The sequence below is a fragment of the Recurvomyces mirabilis genome, assembly GCF_035927965.1.
Source record: "Recurvomyces mirabilis strain CCFEE 5264 chromosome Unknown scaffold_4, whole genome shotgun sequence".
Taxonomy (NCBI): Eukaryota; Fungi; Ascomycota; class Dothideomycetes; order Mycosphaerellales; family Teratosphaeriaceae; genus Recurvomyces; species Recurvomyces mirabilis.
In genome coordinates, this window is record NW_027041938.1 from 716,868 (window position 1) to 732,485 (window position 15,618).

The 15,618-nt window shown below is 52.9% G+C and overlaps 7 protein-coding genes across 7 annotated transcripts; 3 read left to right on the forward strand and 4 right to left on the reverse strand.

Moving 5' to 3' along the window:
* Positions 1-97: 97 nt before the first annotated feature.
* On the reverse strand, positions 98-362 carry LTS14_002131 (uncharacterized protein; the record flags this gene model as incomplete). The annotated part of the gene is made up of 2 exons (XM_064834838.1): positions 98-189; positions 263-362. 2 exons carry the CDS (start codon positions 360-362, stop codon positions 98-100), a joined length of 192 nt encoding a protein of 63 aa, XP_064697709.1.
* A 599-nt stretch (positions 363-961) lies between these two features.
* On the reverse strand, positions 962-2,135 carry RML2 (mitochondrial 54S ribosomal protein rml2; the record flags this gene model as incomplete). Its single annotated transcript, XM_064834839.1, has 2 exons — positions 962-1,060; positions 1,116-2,135. 2 exons carry the CDS (start codon positions 2,133-2,135, stop codon positions 962-964), a joined length of 1,119 nt encoding a protein of 372 aa, XP_064697710.1.
* An 875-nt stretch (positions 2,136-3,010) lies between these two features.
* Positions 3,011-4,651, forward strand: CLB2 (G2/mitotic-specific cyclin; the record flags this gene model as incomplete). The annotated part of the gene is made up of 3 exons (XM_064834840.1): positions 3,011-3,019; positions 3,104-4,496; positions 4,554-4,651. 3 exons carry the CDS (start codon positions 3,011-3,013, stop codon positions 4,649-4,651), a joined length of 1,500 nt encoding a protein of 499 aa, XP_064697711.1.
* A 1,342-nt stretch (positions 4,652-5,993) lies between these two features.
* Positions 5,994-8,707, forward strand: LTS14_002134 (uncharacterized protein; the record flags this gene model as incomplete). Its single annotated transcript, XM_064834841.1, has 2 exons — positions 5,994-7,637; positions 7,688-8,707. The coding sequence occupies 2 exons, from the start codon at positions 5,994-5,996 to the stop codon at positions 8,705-8,707; spliced, it is 2,664 nt and encodes an 887-aa protein (XP_064697712.1).
* A 905-nt stretch (positions 8,708-9,612) lies between these two features.
* Positions 9,613-11,436, forward strand: LTS14_002135 (uncharacterized protein; the record flags this gene model as incomplete). The annotated part of the gene is made up of 3 exons (XM_064834842.1): positions 9,613-10,098; positions 10,236-10,569; positions 10,619-11,436. The coding sequence occupies 3 exons, from the start codon at positions 9,613-9,615 to the stop codon at positions 11,434-11,436; spliced, it is 1,638 nt and encodes a 545-aa protein (XP_064697713.1).
* A 205-nt stretch (positions 11,437-11,641) lies between these two features.
* On the reverse strand, positions 11,642-12,716 carry GOR1 (glyoxylate reductase; the record flags this gene model as incomplete). Its single annotated transcript, XM_064834843.1, has 2 exons — positions 11,642-11,980; positions 12,039-12,716. The coding sequence occupies 2 exons, from the start codon at positions 12,714-12,716 to the stop codon at positions 11,642-11,644; spliced, it is 1,017 nt and encodes a 338-aa protein (XP_064697714.1).
* A 635-nt stretch (positions 12,717-13,351) lies between these two features.
* On the reverse strand, positions 13,352-14,767 carry LTS14_002137 (uncharacterized protein; the record flags this gene model as incomplete). Its single annotated transcript, XM_064834844.1, has 2 exons — positions 13,352-13,561; positions 13,616-14,767. The coding sequence occupies 2 exons, from the start codon at positions 14,765-14,767 to the stop codon at positions 13,352-13,354; spliced, it is 1,362 nt and encodes a 453-aa protein (XP_064697715.1).
* Positions 14,768-15,618: the final 851 nt, after the last annotated feature.

Genomic DNA, 15,618 nt, shown 5'->3' on the forward strand with positions numbered 1-15,618 from the left:
GCTAATGAGAGTCTGCTCTGGTAAGATTGTGCTCTGGTGAGATTTTGCCCTAGTGATGTTTTGCTCCGGTGATGTTTAGAAAGTGCTTGAGCTGGTCCTAGAGGACGACTAACCAATCTCCGACCATGAAATGCACATCGGACATACAAAGGCCAGTAACGTTCAGACGTAGTAACACCTCGTCGTCCTCTGTGAAGAATAATGCATTAGCCAATTGCTTCTCGTGATCGACATACATTGATGGTCAGAGGGAGTTACTTACTCGGTTCTGGGACATCAACCTCTTGCACCTCGACTCTGAAATCAGGTCCCTCATTGACGACGACGCCGGCCTTGCCTTTCTTTGGTACTTCTTCCGACATGTCTGAGCGGTCTTTAGTATATCAGTAGTCGATGTGTATGGGAAATGAGCAAGCTGACTACTCAATTGAAATCGATACAGAGCTACCTACCTCCAGACCTTATAAAGACCTGGATCTTACGACCCTTCGGCGAACATTCTCCTCCGTCCTCGTCAAGTGGAGATAGCCAGAAGATCCCTCGGCGTATGTGTTTTACAGCTCACGCCTCCACGCGGGGCAAGTTCTTGGGGCTGTGAATGTGGACGTGAAGATGAGCGGGGTAAGCGCATGGACAACCATTAACAGGCCTGCCATCTCGCCGCGTGTTGTGCAGTGGCGGAGTTGAGACCGCGCCGAAGGAATCGTTTGCTTGAGCCGGAATAGCTGCCGCGATTGTCGCCTTCAAGCTAAAGCTGTGTGTAGCCGGCGTGGTTCGGGTTCCTTGAGATGATGTTCGGTATATATTCATTTCCGCTGGCTTGTGGAACCTGTCCGAATTATCACCGAGACATCACCAGGTCAGAAAGCTCGATGAGATCTCGAAACATCTGGCTTCCATGGAAATAGTCAATGTATGATGTACAACTCTTCATATCAATACGCAAAGTCGGCAGGGCCCCCTAATTGGTCGTCCTCCTCTTGCCTTGATTGCGTGGCCTGTCCTGGACAACATACTTGTTCGGATTGCGCTTCTTCCTCGTCTTGTATCCACCTTTGGCCTGTCAAGCATGTCAGTAATTGCACACCATACACCTCGTGATGGTTACGACTTACCGGTGTGCCCCAGATAGACACTGGATGCACATTACCCTTACTCTTACCACGTCCACCACCGTGAGGATGGTCCGCAGCGTTCATAGCCAGACCACGCACGGTAGGCCTGATGTTAAGCCATCTGCTCCTTCCGGCCTTTCCGAGTTGTCGAAACTGCCAATGCGGGTTGCTGGCCACCCCAACCGTGGCGCACGCATCCCTATCCACCTTCCTCACTTCACCACTCTGTAGTCGTACCGTCACATCCTTGACCCTCTTCTTCGCCTCGCTGCCTGTTTCCTGCTTCGCAATGACAGTTGCATACGTGCCGGCACTGCGGCAGAAGACTGCGCCCTTGCCAGCTGTAGATCCCACATTGTACACTTGAGTCCCCATCGGCACCATGTGCATCGGCAAGCAGTTTCCTCGGAATGCGGTCTTCGCAGCAAGCATACCAGGATCCATCACACCTCCCATACTAGCCAACAAATCCTTCGGAATGCCGGACAAGAAGGACTCAACGGTGTCTCCTGCGCGCATGCCTTCCGCAGCAATGATATAAGTCTTCTCTTTCGTCTTCACACTCTCGACCAGCGCCAGATGAGCACTACGATTGGGATCGTACTCGATTCGCTCAACAATGTGCTTGCCAGGGACGTTTCGAATGTAGTCCACAGTCCTGATCCGTCGCCTGTGACCACCACCTCGATGTCTCATCACTACCCGTCCACTGCCATTACGACCACCCTTTCCATGGCCGATTTTGGCAAAGGTAAGAGGTCTGTGGGGTTTGCCTTTGTACAGATGGTCATTGATGGGTCGTTTGAGATGCCGTACACCTGGCGTCCTAGGCTTGTATGTTCTCAGCTCAAACCCGGATTGCTTTCGCGCGGGCGCTGATGATGGCGAGTATGCGATTGTATCGTTGGTGGCGCTCGATGAGCGGATGGACTCCTCAACTGCTGTTGCATACGTTCGGCGGGAGGAGGACAGGAGATGGCGGCATTGCAAGCAGACTGATCGTATCCGTGGTTGTAGCATCGTGTGAGCAATGAGACACAACAAGCTGATCGGTCGCAATGGCAGTCCCAATGGCCGTGATCAGAAAGACCGGACGATGTGCATCGTCGACAAGCTCTCCTGCTTCAACTTTCGTGCCAAGCCGACATGCCTAAGGTTCGACGATGATCGGGAGCGGCCGCAATCACGATTCGGCGTGCTCAGTTGGCGTTGCTGACCCGGCAACGGACTTTGTAGGACGAGGAGATCTTTCCCAAAATCAATACCGAATCGCTACTACAGATTTGTCTAAAGACATAAAGTATTCCACTTGTTATCTCCAACTCGAATATCAGCCAAACAGCACGATTTGGACGCCCTGCGACATCTGATCCACAATCGCGCTTGCTCGCGCTACAATAAACATCAAGGCGCGTTCTTGCCGTGCCAAGTCCAAGCTTTGACCGAGCAACCTCGAAACGCCTGCTGCGAGTGCTCGACTGCTCGATTGCTCACAACAACTCGTCCCTCACGACCACGAGTATCGCCTCCTCGTCTCGTCTTCTCGCTGGCTCGCCATCAGCCGGCACAACCAGTCAACTCATCGCGTGGACTCGAGGTGCCTTACTCCGACATACCTTCTCGGCATCTTCATACATCACCAAGGCGTGTATGTTAATGTTGATATCCAGCCTCAAATCACGTACAACGACACCTCACGGCCTCGAGCAGGACTCTTGAGCATCTCCGCTACCTTTCTGTCACAGGAGTGAAGGATTGGTACGCAGACGCGTCCAGACCTCGCCGTCACGGCTGCCAAAACAATGCTAACACGTGACTTACAGAACTCTCATATACGACCTTCAGACTGCCATCAGTAACCCATCAGAGCTCTTCATCATTGCACATCGCCTACCATGCCTCCAGTACGTCACTCAGATTCTTACTTCGGCGTCATTGTCGTGACATGACCGCGTTTTCGTGTTCTGTTTTGCTGACCCATATCAAAGGCAAGAACAGCCAGACGGGCCATAACGGACGAGAACGCAGAGACTGGAACACAACGACTTACGCGTGCGAAGGCTGCTGCTCTCGAGACATCTGCTGCCGACCCACCAAAGAAGGCATTGACGACTAAGCGCTCGACCACCGCACCATCAAATGGCACGCTCGGTGCACGGAAGAGGACAGCCCTGGGAGATGTCAGCAACGTTGTGAAGAAGGACCCGTCGGAGAATGCAGATGGCAAGAAGAGTGGCCTCGAGAAGCCAACGCTGGTGAAGGCTGCAAAGCCTGCTGGCATCACAAAACAACCAGCGCGTAACAGCTCAACACGGACCGCTCTTGGAGCAAAGACCAGCAACAACGCATCATCTGAGCTGAAGCGACCTGCGAGTGGCAGTGGCATTGCTGGCAATGTACCAAAGAAGCGTAACGTTTCCACGTCCAAGCCTACCAAGATGGAGCTTGAGGATGATGAGGACTCTGAGAACGCGCCACCAGCTGTCAATGGCTCCAAGGTCCCGACCAAGATTGCGAGGAAGGCTAGCGTAAAGAGTGCCACTACCGGTCGTGCTCAGCTCAAGCCTGAAGAGGACAATGAGTACCCATCTCTGGAGGAGGTCATCCTCGATGCCAAGGATCTCGATGAGGAGGACATGGACGACCCGCTTATGGTTGCCGAGTATGTTCACGAGATCTTCGACTATATGAAGCAACTTGAGATCACTACCATGCCCAACGCCGATTACATGGAGAACCAGGACGAGCTAGAGTGGAAGATGCGCGGTATCCTCGTCGACTGGCTGCTCGAGGTCCACACGCGGTTCAGGCTTCTGCCCGAAACACTCTTCTTGGCCGTCAACATCATCGACCGCTTCTTATCTTCCAAGGTTGTCCAGCTGGACCGTCTACAGCTCGTCGGTGTTACCGCCATGTTCATTGCCAGCAAGTACGAGGAGGTCCTCTCACCTCATGTCCAGAACTTTGTGCATGTCGCCGACGATGGCTTCTCCGAAAGCGAGATACTGTCTGCCGAGCGATTCGTCTTGGCTGCCCTCGACTATGACCTCTCATACCCCAACCCGATGAACTTCCTACGCCGCATCTCCAAAGCCGACAACTATGACATCCAGACCCGCACTCTCGGCAAGTATCTCCTCGAGATTGGATGCCTGGACCACCGCTTCCTCCAGTACCCGCCATCTCACGTCGCCGCCGCGGCTATGTACCTCGCGCGTCTCTCGTTGAATCGTGGTGAATGGGACGCAACCCTCAGCAAGTACGCCGGCTACACCGAGCACGAGATCCAGCCTGTGTTCAAGCTCATGGTCGACTATCTCCACGCGCCAGTGCAGCATGATGCATTCTTCCGCAAGTACGCGAGTAAGAAGTTTTTGAAGGGTAAGCTCACGCAAATACGTTACCTCTCACGCAACCCAAGCTAACCATATCTCACAGCTTCCATCGTCCTCAGACAATGGGCCAAAAAGTGGGCGCCGAAATACCTCGACAATGTGCAAGAGCAGCCAAGCAGTGGCAAGACTCCTCGCTCATAGCATATGCTTTGTGGACAATGCTGAGTATAGTCGCACAGACACCGTTGACGTCGACGGCGCCGCGTCTAGGGTTCGTCGCTCCCTCGCTTTCGGCGGACGTACCTCGTCGGCTTCCTCGCGTGGTCGTGGTGGGAAGTGAAGCTCGGGCGCGGAGATGTTGATGGAGCTTTGATGATCGTGCTGGGAAGCGGGCGGACGATGCATCTGATCGTTCCATCTCAACTCTGAAGCGAAATGGTAGTTGCCGAACGAGGTGTCTTGTGATACGACATGCGTTTTGCTGCCAAGATGGAAGCTGCCTCTCCTGGTATGGCAGAGTACAAGCATGGGTTTGAAATTCAACGGCGTCAGTGGCAAGACCGCAATATGGTCTGCGGAGGGTGGTGGGTCGAAGCTTCTCATAGCTTTGCGATGGCGTCTTGGGCAATTGGAATGTCTTTTTTGGGTACACTACTGAAGTAGATGGTGTACAACGTGCAATAACATTACAAGACAGCTGTAGCGACCAAGGTTTGCAGTGCGTTTTGCAAGCATAAACTGGTTGTTAGCAATGTCACTGCTATCGAAGAGGGTGAATGCGCAAGCTCAGAACGTTATCGAGACCTGATAGACCACCACCGATTTAGAGGCAAGGCGAGCCTCCGAAAGGTAAATTGTTCTCTTGCTTCAAGTGACGATCATGTCTGCGTGGCTCGACTCAATCTGGTCCAGCACATTTGTCCTTCGAGTATCGGCTATAGTTATGACAATTATCATGTTTCGACCTTACCTTGACAGCAGGACTGGGCCAGTTCTCTCGGCTACGAAAACAGTGCTCGGCATGGAAGTCACATGGTTCCAATGGTGTGTAGCCTTGACACGATTTCAAGATATGTATGCCAGGAGACGAGTTTGTGACACTCCTTCACCACCACATTGTTTAGGTTCGCTTCAGACCAACGCCGCTGATTCGATCGGCTGCCGGGTGAACACTCGCGGACTGTCGTGTAAGACACCCCTGCAATGCTGATTAATTGTCAACGGTGGCGCGGCATGGTTTCCATGCCGTCCCGACAGTTTCATGGCTGCGGCTGAGCACGAATGGTGGTGGTTTCATAGTGCGCGGTGAGTGGTCGAATGAGCAGCCTGGCAACGATGATGCGTGTAGATCTGCAGCCTGGACAGTCAGTGTACAGTATCGTTGGTGTCGCATGTCCATTTCACAATCATTCGCATCCATACCGTGACCTTGACATCCTCCCAAATGTGATCTAGCGGCGGGGCCAAGCATCATTCCACCCTCGACGAGACATCTGGTCAGTGAGTCGTCGAGCAGTAGAATTCCAAGTCACCGTCTGCCAGCATGGCAGCCACCCAGGACGATTCACCCAATGAGGATTACTTCAACGACCTCACACAACAGCAATCGGGAGATGCAGACGGTAGACGTGGGTCCCTACCGGACGATAACGACGAGATTCCCAAGCCAAAGAGAATAGCTTGCGTGTTATGTCGGAAGAGGAAATTGAAATGCGACGGCAAGAAACCGGCTTGTGGCACCTGCAACAGACTACAGCATGATTGTTCCTACGATGAGGTGCGGAGGAAGAGTGGCCCTAAAAGAGGTTATGTGAAAGCGTTGGAGGCACGATTGGCGCAAGTAGAGGTGTTGTTGAAGACACAAGACGATCCACCCGCGACCAGGAAGGGCAGTAGCGGCACTGCAGGAGCATCCCAGTCACGGCCACAAAAACACAATATCCTGCCAGATGTGAATCTCTTTTCGACCACACAATACAATTCAAATTCATTGGCACAAGCAGAGCGCACAGTGACCGGAGGTGACGGCAGTACTCAGAATCTATTTCCGCACCCATCGCTGCCGGGAGCCAGTAATCTTGGCAGCAATGCTCCGCCCGAGGAACCCTTCCCGTGGGAGATGATAGGTCTTGGTCTGGACGAGCCGCTGCCTTCACAAGAAGTCGTCAATGAGCTAAATCAGATCTACTTCGAGAAGATCCACCCTTCAGTGCCTATGATCCACAGACCACGATACTATGCAGCCATGAACTTAGCACCACATATGCGGCCACCGGTGTGTCTAAGGTACATCATGTGGGCGAATGCGGCAGCAGTGACAGACAAGTACGAGGCCCTCCAGGAACACTTCTACCAGCGTGCTCGTAAGTATTTGCAGCAGGACGAGATGAAAGGCCATGGTGAGAACATGATCACGATTGCGCATTGTCAGACTTGGCTGTTGGTCGCGACCTACGAATTTAAAGCTATGTACTTTCCTCGCGCCTGGATGTCTTCTGGTAGAGGCTCGAGGATGGCGCAGATGATGGGTTTGCATCGGATGGACGGAGCTGGTCTGGATGTGAAGCAGTGTCTACCACCACCGAAGGACTGGACAGAGCGTGAGGAAAGGAGACGTACGTTCTGGATGGCATTCGCAGTCGATCGCTACTCGAGTATCGGTACTGGTTGGCCCATGTCCATCGAAGAAGGTGACATCTGCACGAACTTGCCATGCACAGAACAGGCCTACGATATGAGCAAACCGGAGAAGACTGGGACGGTCTTCGAGGCCCTTCACCCTGGTGGCGTGCCGAATATGTCCAGCTTTGCAGGTGTTGTTCTCATGTCGTGTCTGTTCGGTCGGAAGTTACTCCATCTGCACCGTCCTACAGTAGATGATCACGATGACGATATAAACGGTGTGTTCTGGAAACGCCACAGCAATATGGACAATTTACTGCTGAATATTGCCCTTGCGCTACCCGACCATCTTCGCCTTCCATCGGGATTGAACGACTCGAATATCGTGTTCATGAATATGAACATCCACACGTCCACGATATGCTTACATCAAGCGGCGATCTTCAAAGCTGACAAGAATAGCATGCCTGCCCGCATATCTGCGGAGAGTAAGGTGCGGTGTATCACTGCAGCTGCTGAGATTGCGAGCATTATGCGGCAAATCAGCCATCTAGATCTGTCAGCCGTGAGTGTTATGTTTTGTTTTGTACAAGAATTGTGCTGATATCTGCCTAGATGAATCCTTTCATATCGTTTTGTCTTTACGTGGCAGCTCGTGTCTTCGTGCAATATCTCAAATCACGACCAAAAGATACTCAGATCCGCGCGTCGCTGCAATTTCTGCTCTCGGCAATGCATGCGATCAAGCGCAAGAACCCGCTTACAGAGTCTTTCTTGGTGCAACTGGATGTGGATCTAGAAAGTGCTGGTCTTGAAGACGCTCGCCTCAAGCGCTTTGACATGGCTAAGATGCCAGGTGCAGATGAGCCGAATGTACAGACCGGGTGTCCCTTCACCATGGGAATGCAGGATATGACCAATGGAACATGTCATCCGACCTACGGAGACCAAGGTCTTTCTATCTACAATGATCCGAATGCTGGAGGCGAGATCGTGCAGCCCATTACCGAGGTCAACTCCTTCGACTACAATACAGCGGACATGTCGGATTATGCTTCAGGGGGTGCCTTTGAGCTTCCAAATCGGCAACGGACGCCTGGCTCTTCGACATATCGCAGTCCAGCTTCTGGTGCCAATGCAGAAATGGACACGAGTCCGGATGGCAGCAATGAGCAAGCTACGCCTCTGTCGTCGTCTAATCACAACTCCTCGTCCCGTACGTCTCATACAGGCTACTCGCCACAAGATCTACAACAACAGCGGCAGCAACAAAGCCAGCCAATGCCTTCATCATCGACAAGCTACCAGGTCGACAACACGCAGGCTGCATTCTCCTCTGTCTTCAGCTTCGACATGGCAGACGTACCGACAGCCACAAACACCTCAACAGCGCCGCTACAGAACAATTTCGACTTCGCACTGCCCGAAAATTGGGCTAATGGATCTACTGGCTTTACACCAGGGCCCTCAACGGGTCTCACACCCGCCCCGACGGGCATGACACCTGGTGCTTTCAACGATATGATGACGGATGCGGACTGGACGCAGATGCTGGACGATTTCTCGAATACGGCGTGGTCGGCTGGAATGCCCCATGATGCTGCTATGCATGAGGTACCATCGCAAAAGCGGTGATGCACGCTGCTCTTTTGCTGCTGAATGTTCTCCCATCTCATCCTTACGCGGCGTTGTTAGCAGGGCACGATACCAGGGTCGGCTTATATGTGGACGTCTTTAGGGCAGTAGGTAGGCGTTTGGCATATCATTTGTGCTACTGGCCACTAGATTGCCAGAGCAGGCATGTTAAGCATCTATGTGCCGCTCCTCGCGAGGCCAATGCTATAGCCAGAATCGATCATATCACAGTTCCGACGCCATCACCATACTGAGCCCCTGATCGTTAGCGAACAAGTCCACCAGCGAGGTCTGCACCAACGCTACTGCTTCCTTATGGGTATAGTCGCTGCCATCGATATTAAATTTATGGTTTTATTTCGCTCTCGCCGACTGACTTTGCACCATAAGTAGAGGTTGGATCCTGCTTCGCTCGTATACAGGACCGCGGTCAATCAATATCGATATTGCCTGCTACTGCACATGCGGCCTAGAGCTCTCCACAAAAACACTTTTTGGTCAAAGCTTGAGATATAAGCCCTGCAGCCGTTGAGTTGCGCCACACGTGTAGAACGCGTGCGCATTCGCCTTAGCTGTAATGTATCAGATATGTCTTTGATTTTGTGTCTTTTGTAGCCGAGTCCGGGGAGTGTGAAAATGACTAGGGTGCGCTACTAACGCTGAAAGTGGTATCTACCACTATGTCACCCTCACAAGCAGCGTGATATGAATGCGAGCGGAGAAATCTATGCCGTGCATGCTCGACCAATGCGGACTACGCCTCCCGCAACAGTGATCCTGATTAATCTGATACACCAATGGCAAGCGCATAAGCCTTGCAAAGACCTCGCCTAATCGGCCTAACGTCTACGCGAGCTGCTGGGGTTGTTTCGCTAGCGCAAGGTGACGAGCTGCTGATTGTTGAAATGGCCATGGAGCGCGATGCCGCTGTTGTCGAGCGCCCGCAGGACGAGCGACAGGCCTCATCCAGCTCTGAAAGCATGCAGCAACAGCAGCAGCAGCAGTATCTTTACTCGCACAGCGGCGCATCGCAGCGGTCACAGCAGGCGGAAGTCTATCGCGGCAGTGCAGAGGCAGCTCCCCTACCTTCACTCCACAGCAGCTCCGCCGAAGGTCCAACGGCCATGCAGCACTACCTCGCGACAACCATGAATGGCGCGCAACTGCAACAGCCTCCATACAACCCCGCCGTCCACCAGTACGCCCTCTACCACCAGAATGGCGCAGTGCAGCCGCCTCCGATGCCTTCGAATGGGCAAGCCATGATGCGCTACCCAATTCCGCCCCAAATTTCGATGGATTCACGCCAGATGACGGGCGCCCGAGGCAAGAAGGATATAAAGCGCAGGACGAAGACTGGTTGTCTCACATGCCGTAAGAGACGCATAAAGGTGAGTGCACGTGATTTTCGCACGTCGCATTCAATATAGAGGTGCAAACAAACACAAAGTCGCGAACGCGCCGCGTATGGGTCTTGCGGCGGGTAGTAGCGAGCGAGAAAGCATAACTGATGGAGCCTCGTACATAGTGTGACGAAACCCAACCAAGCTGCCGCAACTGTGCCAAAAGCAAAAGAGAATGCTTGGGCTACGATCCTATCTTCAAGCAACAGTCCGGTCCAGCCAATATACAGCCTGCCCCCACGAACGCCGACTCGCCGCCAGAGACCAAACCCGCCACCACCTCGACGGCACCATCATTTCGTGCCCCAATATATTCAGACACTGTCAACACACTCGACGGCGCAAGTGACTACCAAGGACCACCAAGCTACACTTCCCTTGATCCGTCCTTAGGTCACGAGCACTCCTTCACAATGGCTCGAAGCAGCTATCATAGTAGCCTACAGGCCGAACGAAAAGGTTTGCATGTCTTGGTTACCTTCCATGAATGGCTGCTAATATGAGATAGTCAGATACATTGCCATCGACGACCTCTTTTCTCTGAACGACACGCCACCACAATACCAGAGGCGGGAAGCACCACCACCACTCTCACCGCCTCAGCAACAGGAACTGGCAGACTTTTATATGTATCACTACGCACCTGGTCTCGACCGACTTCTCGAGACCACGTTCTACACGTCCGAAGGACTAGCGCATCTGCAGTCAAACCCTGAGCTACATGACTTCGTCTACCAATGTGCAGAGCAGTTCAAACCCTCGGCTGATCACCCAGCGATGCCCAACCAGATTCGCTCACTCGAAGCAAGACTGGTCTGGCATCTTGTGACTATGGCTCGTACCAGCGGGTCGTCACCAGAGCTGGCACAGCGCGTGGACACGCTGGAGAATCTCTTGACGGGCCACTTCCTTGACCCAAGCAGAATACCCCAGCCGCCCACCTCTGCCCTCCCCGAAGACGTGTTCAAAGAGAAAGCCTTCTGGCGCAATCTAGCACGCTTCGTGGCCGTTCGCGATGACCGACCAGACAGCAACACACACAGGCAGATCAGCGACTCCCTCGGTGCCATGCGTGCCATCCTTGGGATGACGGAGAATCGTGATGTGCTCTACTCCATCGCCATCGCCCGCCATATCGGCGGCCGCTCCCCAGACTTTCATCCTCAGCAACACATCGTCGCCACTTCGAATGATGCTGATGACGAGATCAATAAGCTCAAGGTTGCTCATCAGTTCGTGGAGATCGAGGATCAGAAGGGCACGACCCAGGTCATTCAGCGGGTGTGCTCGATGGCATTGCGTGCGTGGGCTTTGCAGAAGCAATGATATCGTACCTTAATTTAAGAAGGAGGAGGATCTTCAGCATCCGCAATGGTTGTTTTCTTTTTGCGATGATACCACGGCCATGCGCCATCCCTGCGGATCTTGCTTCATGTGCGTCTAATAGCATTTATTTCATGATCTACACATCATGTGAGCTCAAGATCCAACTTCCATCTCTATGTGTATGTCGTGCCGATGTCGACATTGTTCACAAATCTGCATGCTCAGGCACTGGACTCTTCAGCTTGCCTGTCTCGACTGCAGACCTCACATTACCGATGCTGAACTCCTCCATCGCCGTCATCGTTTCCAGCGTCCAGGTCCCCATATGTGGTAGCAGCATGACGTGAGGGTTATCCACCAGGCCTGGATGGATCTTCGGCTCCTCCTCATAGACATCTAAGCCTACGGACGCTACTTGACCGCTCTCAAGAGCCTCTACCAGAGCTGCTTCGTCCATCACTGCGCCGCGAGCTGTGTTGACTATGATAATGCCTTTCTTCATCTTCTTGAACTGTTCCGTTGAGATGATGTGGCGAGTCTTGGGCTGTAAAGGTATCAGTAGTGTATCCAAGATACATTGTCTTGAAGGAGGGAATACTCACATTGAGTGGCAAGTTCAAGCTCAGGACATCCGATTGTGCAAGCAGCTCCTCGAACTCAACATACTTGGCTCCACCCGCCATCTCCTCACTCAACTTCTTACGATTATGGTAGATCGTCTTCATGCCGAATCCGGCACACTTCTTCATCATGTTCCGGCCAATACCTCCCATACCCAAGATCCCCAACACCTTGCCTTCCGGATCATGCCCCAGTGGCGGCGGTTGCTTGCCTCTCCACTCTCCGTTCCTCAGGGAGAGCATGGAAGTATTGAACCCTCGCAGCGCTCCGAGGATCAGGAAAACGGCGGTATCGGCCGTAGCATCGTCGACTATCGTCGGCACATTGGCGACCTTGATCGGTGGTTGGCGATCAGCGCAGGCATGGACATCAATGGCGTCGTAGCCCGCTCCGTTGTTGATGCAGAACTGTAGGCTTTTGGGAAGCGCATCGATAAGTTCTTCGTCCCATTTCCCGGTTATGGAGCCGGAGGCGAAGGTTCTGTAGGCTGCTACGACGCCGGTGAGGTGGTCGGTCCGGCATTCTTTGATAAAGTCTGATCGGTTTGTGCTCTTTGGTTCGATCAGATCGGCGATGTCAGATAGGTCATTCCATGTCGATTTGGCGAAGTCGATGCTTCCCAGGAGGAGAATCTTTGGCCGTTGTGTTGTTGAGCCCATTTTGATGTGGAAGTGCCTATGTCCAGGCCGCAGAGAATGTGAAGTCGACAATGGAATTCGGTAGGCTGCTACTTGACTGAAATGGAATAGGTTGAGGCTCTCTTATCTATGTCATCCATCATTGCTCATCGCTTCTTCGCCGCAACGCTATCGGCTATTGCGGAGGGACTGCATTTCCTTCGAGTCGGGTTGACAGTCCATTTACGTGCATCATACGCGAGCGTTAAGATGACACGACAGACGTGGTGATTATCGATAGTATTGACCTACTGGTCAAGATGGAAGGAGTTCCTAAAAAGACAGAGAGGCTCACATCGATAATCGAAAGGCAACCGTCCAAAGCTGGAACGACCGAACGTGAGAGGCAACAAGAAATGTCCATTCGCAACGCTAGATATGCTGAAACGTAGGAAACATCGCTATTGCAAGAGCTGAGCAGTTGAGAGTCTAGAAAAGCATGTGTATTCCAAAGCTCAACCAACAGCCGTGAAAAGCCATCAGTGGTATCGTATGCGTGAACAACATCAGCAGAACCTCCTATGTTGCCTGACTACCAAACGGAACCATCTCCACGATGTGCAAGGCAAGACAGCACATGCTATGCAGACTGCATTCTTTCGTCACCGCCCACAACCTCAGACCACCTTCCTGACCTCCAAGATACCTACCTTCCTAACCCGACTCGAACTGCGATCACGCTTCCTATACCAAGCATAATTCTTATCCTTCTTCGGCTCCTCGATCAGAAGCGTACGATCACCAGAACGGATGCGGCGAGTATGCTCAAACAGCACATCAGTCTCGTACTTACTCATCTCGCGCTTGAGAATGATGTAGTTCGTGTCCTGCCTGACATAAGTATGACTGTCATTGCCACCCAACGACACATGATAACTTACACGATCGAACTCGTACGGCACACCATAGTAGATCAACGTCTCGATCTCAATATAATCCCGATGGATCTTCGGGTAGACAGGTCGTGACGGTTTCCAGATCTCCAGCTCATCGGTCGTCGTCGTGACTCGCACTCGCGATCTCGACCGATTGCGATCCTTGTCGACTTGTTTCTGCTTCTCTTCATCGACCATGTAATCGATCTGCGCTTGGCTGTAGACGCCGAAAGATTCGAGACGCTTCCGCATCTCGTGCTCGAACCTGTCCTTTTCGGCTTTCTTCTCCGCCTTCTCCTTGTCTTCTTTCGCCTTGCGCTTGCGCTCAAATTCCTCCCATGCCTCCTTCTCCCTCTTCTTGGCGTCATCTTCGTCTTGCTTGAATTTCGCCTTCATGCGATCTTCGTCTTCTTTCTTCTCCTTCTTCTCGCGATCAAGCCTCTCTCTTAGCCTGATCTCGGCTTCTTTCGCATCAGCAGCCTTCTTGCGCTGCTTGGCTTCGTACTCGGCGACTATGCGCTTCTCCTCAGCCTCCTCATCGTCGTCCTTCCTGCGACGCTTTTGCTCCTCACGCATCTTCCGTAGCTCCCACTCCTTCTCTGCATACACCTTCCGCTTCTCCTCCTCTAGCTCTCGCTCCCTCCGCTCTAATTCCCACTGGTAGTAGTCTCCACGATCACGGCCGACATCGGATCTCCCACGCGATCGCGACCGCATTCTATCGTGTATCGCGATCTCAGCAAAGTCCTCTACCAGCTCGTCTCCAAGCCTGCTGCGACCTCGGTAGTCTGGAGATGCCGGGTATGGTACCTGAATCACCTGAGGCGGTGGAGGAGGTGCTGCCGCGTATTGCATAGATACGACTTGAGGTGGAGCCGGGTACCCACCAGGCATAGCTTGTGGCGCTGGCGGAGGTGGTGGAGGTGCTTGTGGGTACGGTGAGCTCGTCCGTTGCTGAGCATCTTGAATTTGATCGTTGTAGATATAAATGTTCGGCGCCGGTTGGTGGCCATGGGATCGTGTTCGCTGTAATCCTGAGCCAGGTCTTGGGTCCAGATGCTGTGTACGCTGGTACTCACCGTAGTAGCCTCTTGGCGAGCGGCCGCGACCATATCGCTCACGATCGTAATCGTACCCGTCGTCGCCGACGAACGCCATAGCTGCGACTGTTTGCCACAAGCAAGCAGAGAATTTCGATCAACTCAGACCGGATTTATTGAGCAGTTACCAGATCGAGGTCGCACAATTCCAGTGACACGTCAGCGTAGTGGAGGGCCGGTAAGATCCAGATTTGGGCTCAAGAAGAATGGGAAGAGGTAAAGGAAGGAGATGATTCAATTGGGAAAGTAATGAGCAGAAGGCCTGTCCAGCTCCGGTATCGTGACTCTTTCAAGCGCACACTCTTTCAGCTGCAGTGTAGTGGGGAGATTGAGGTAGTCGATTAGCTTCGGGGCCAGATGCTTTGAGGATGGGTGGCCTGACATCTTAAATCCTTCAACCTACCTGCATGACTTGCACCACGCGCATCGGCCCAGGCAACATTGTAGGGGCTTGCTGCTGGTCTTGCAGAAGTATGTCTTGTCCCTGGTACAAGCAGCGCCGCATGTACGTTGTTTTAATGATGAAAGGACGGCCTGACATCTTGTCGCCTTGTCGAGCGGGTACATGCAGGTGGGACAAAGCTTGGCCGAGTGTGTTTTTGGGCGCGAGAGCAATCCGAGCGCCTGGAGAGAAGCGCATGGCTCCGAAACCTTGTCGGCTTGCCCAGAGTAGTGGTACGGCAGTTCCGACCGCCTGCGCATAACACCAGGCGAATAAGTCAGTGATCACTGCACTGCTACATATTGACAACCTTGATTCGACTTGCGAGTACTGCCAGGCATTTGGCCTACAACAAGAGCAGATCGCGGTGATACGAGGCCGACCGGCACAGATCATGATACCTTCCACACCACGCTCAGCCGCAGCTCAAGCTTCGAACTTCCTAAAGCGTCCCGCCTACAGCACCG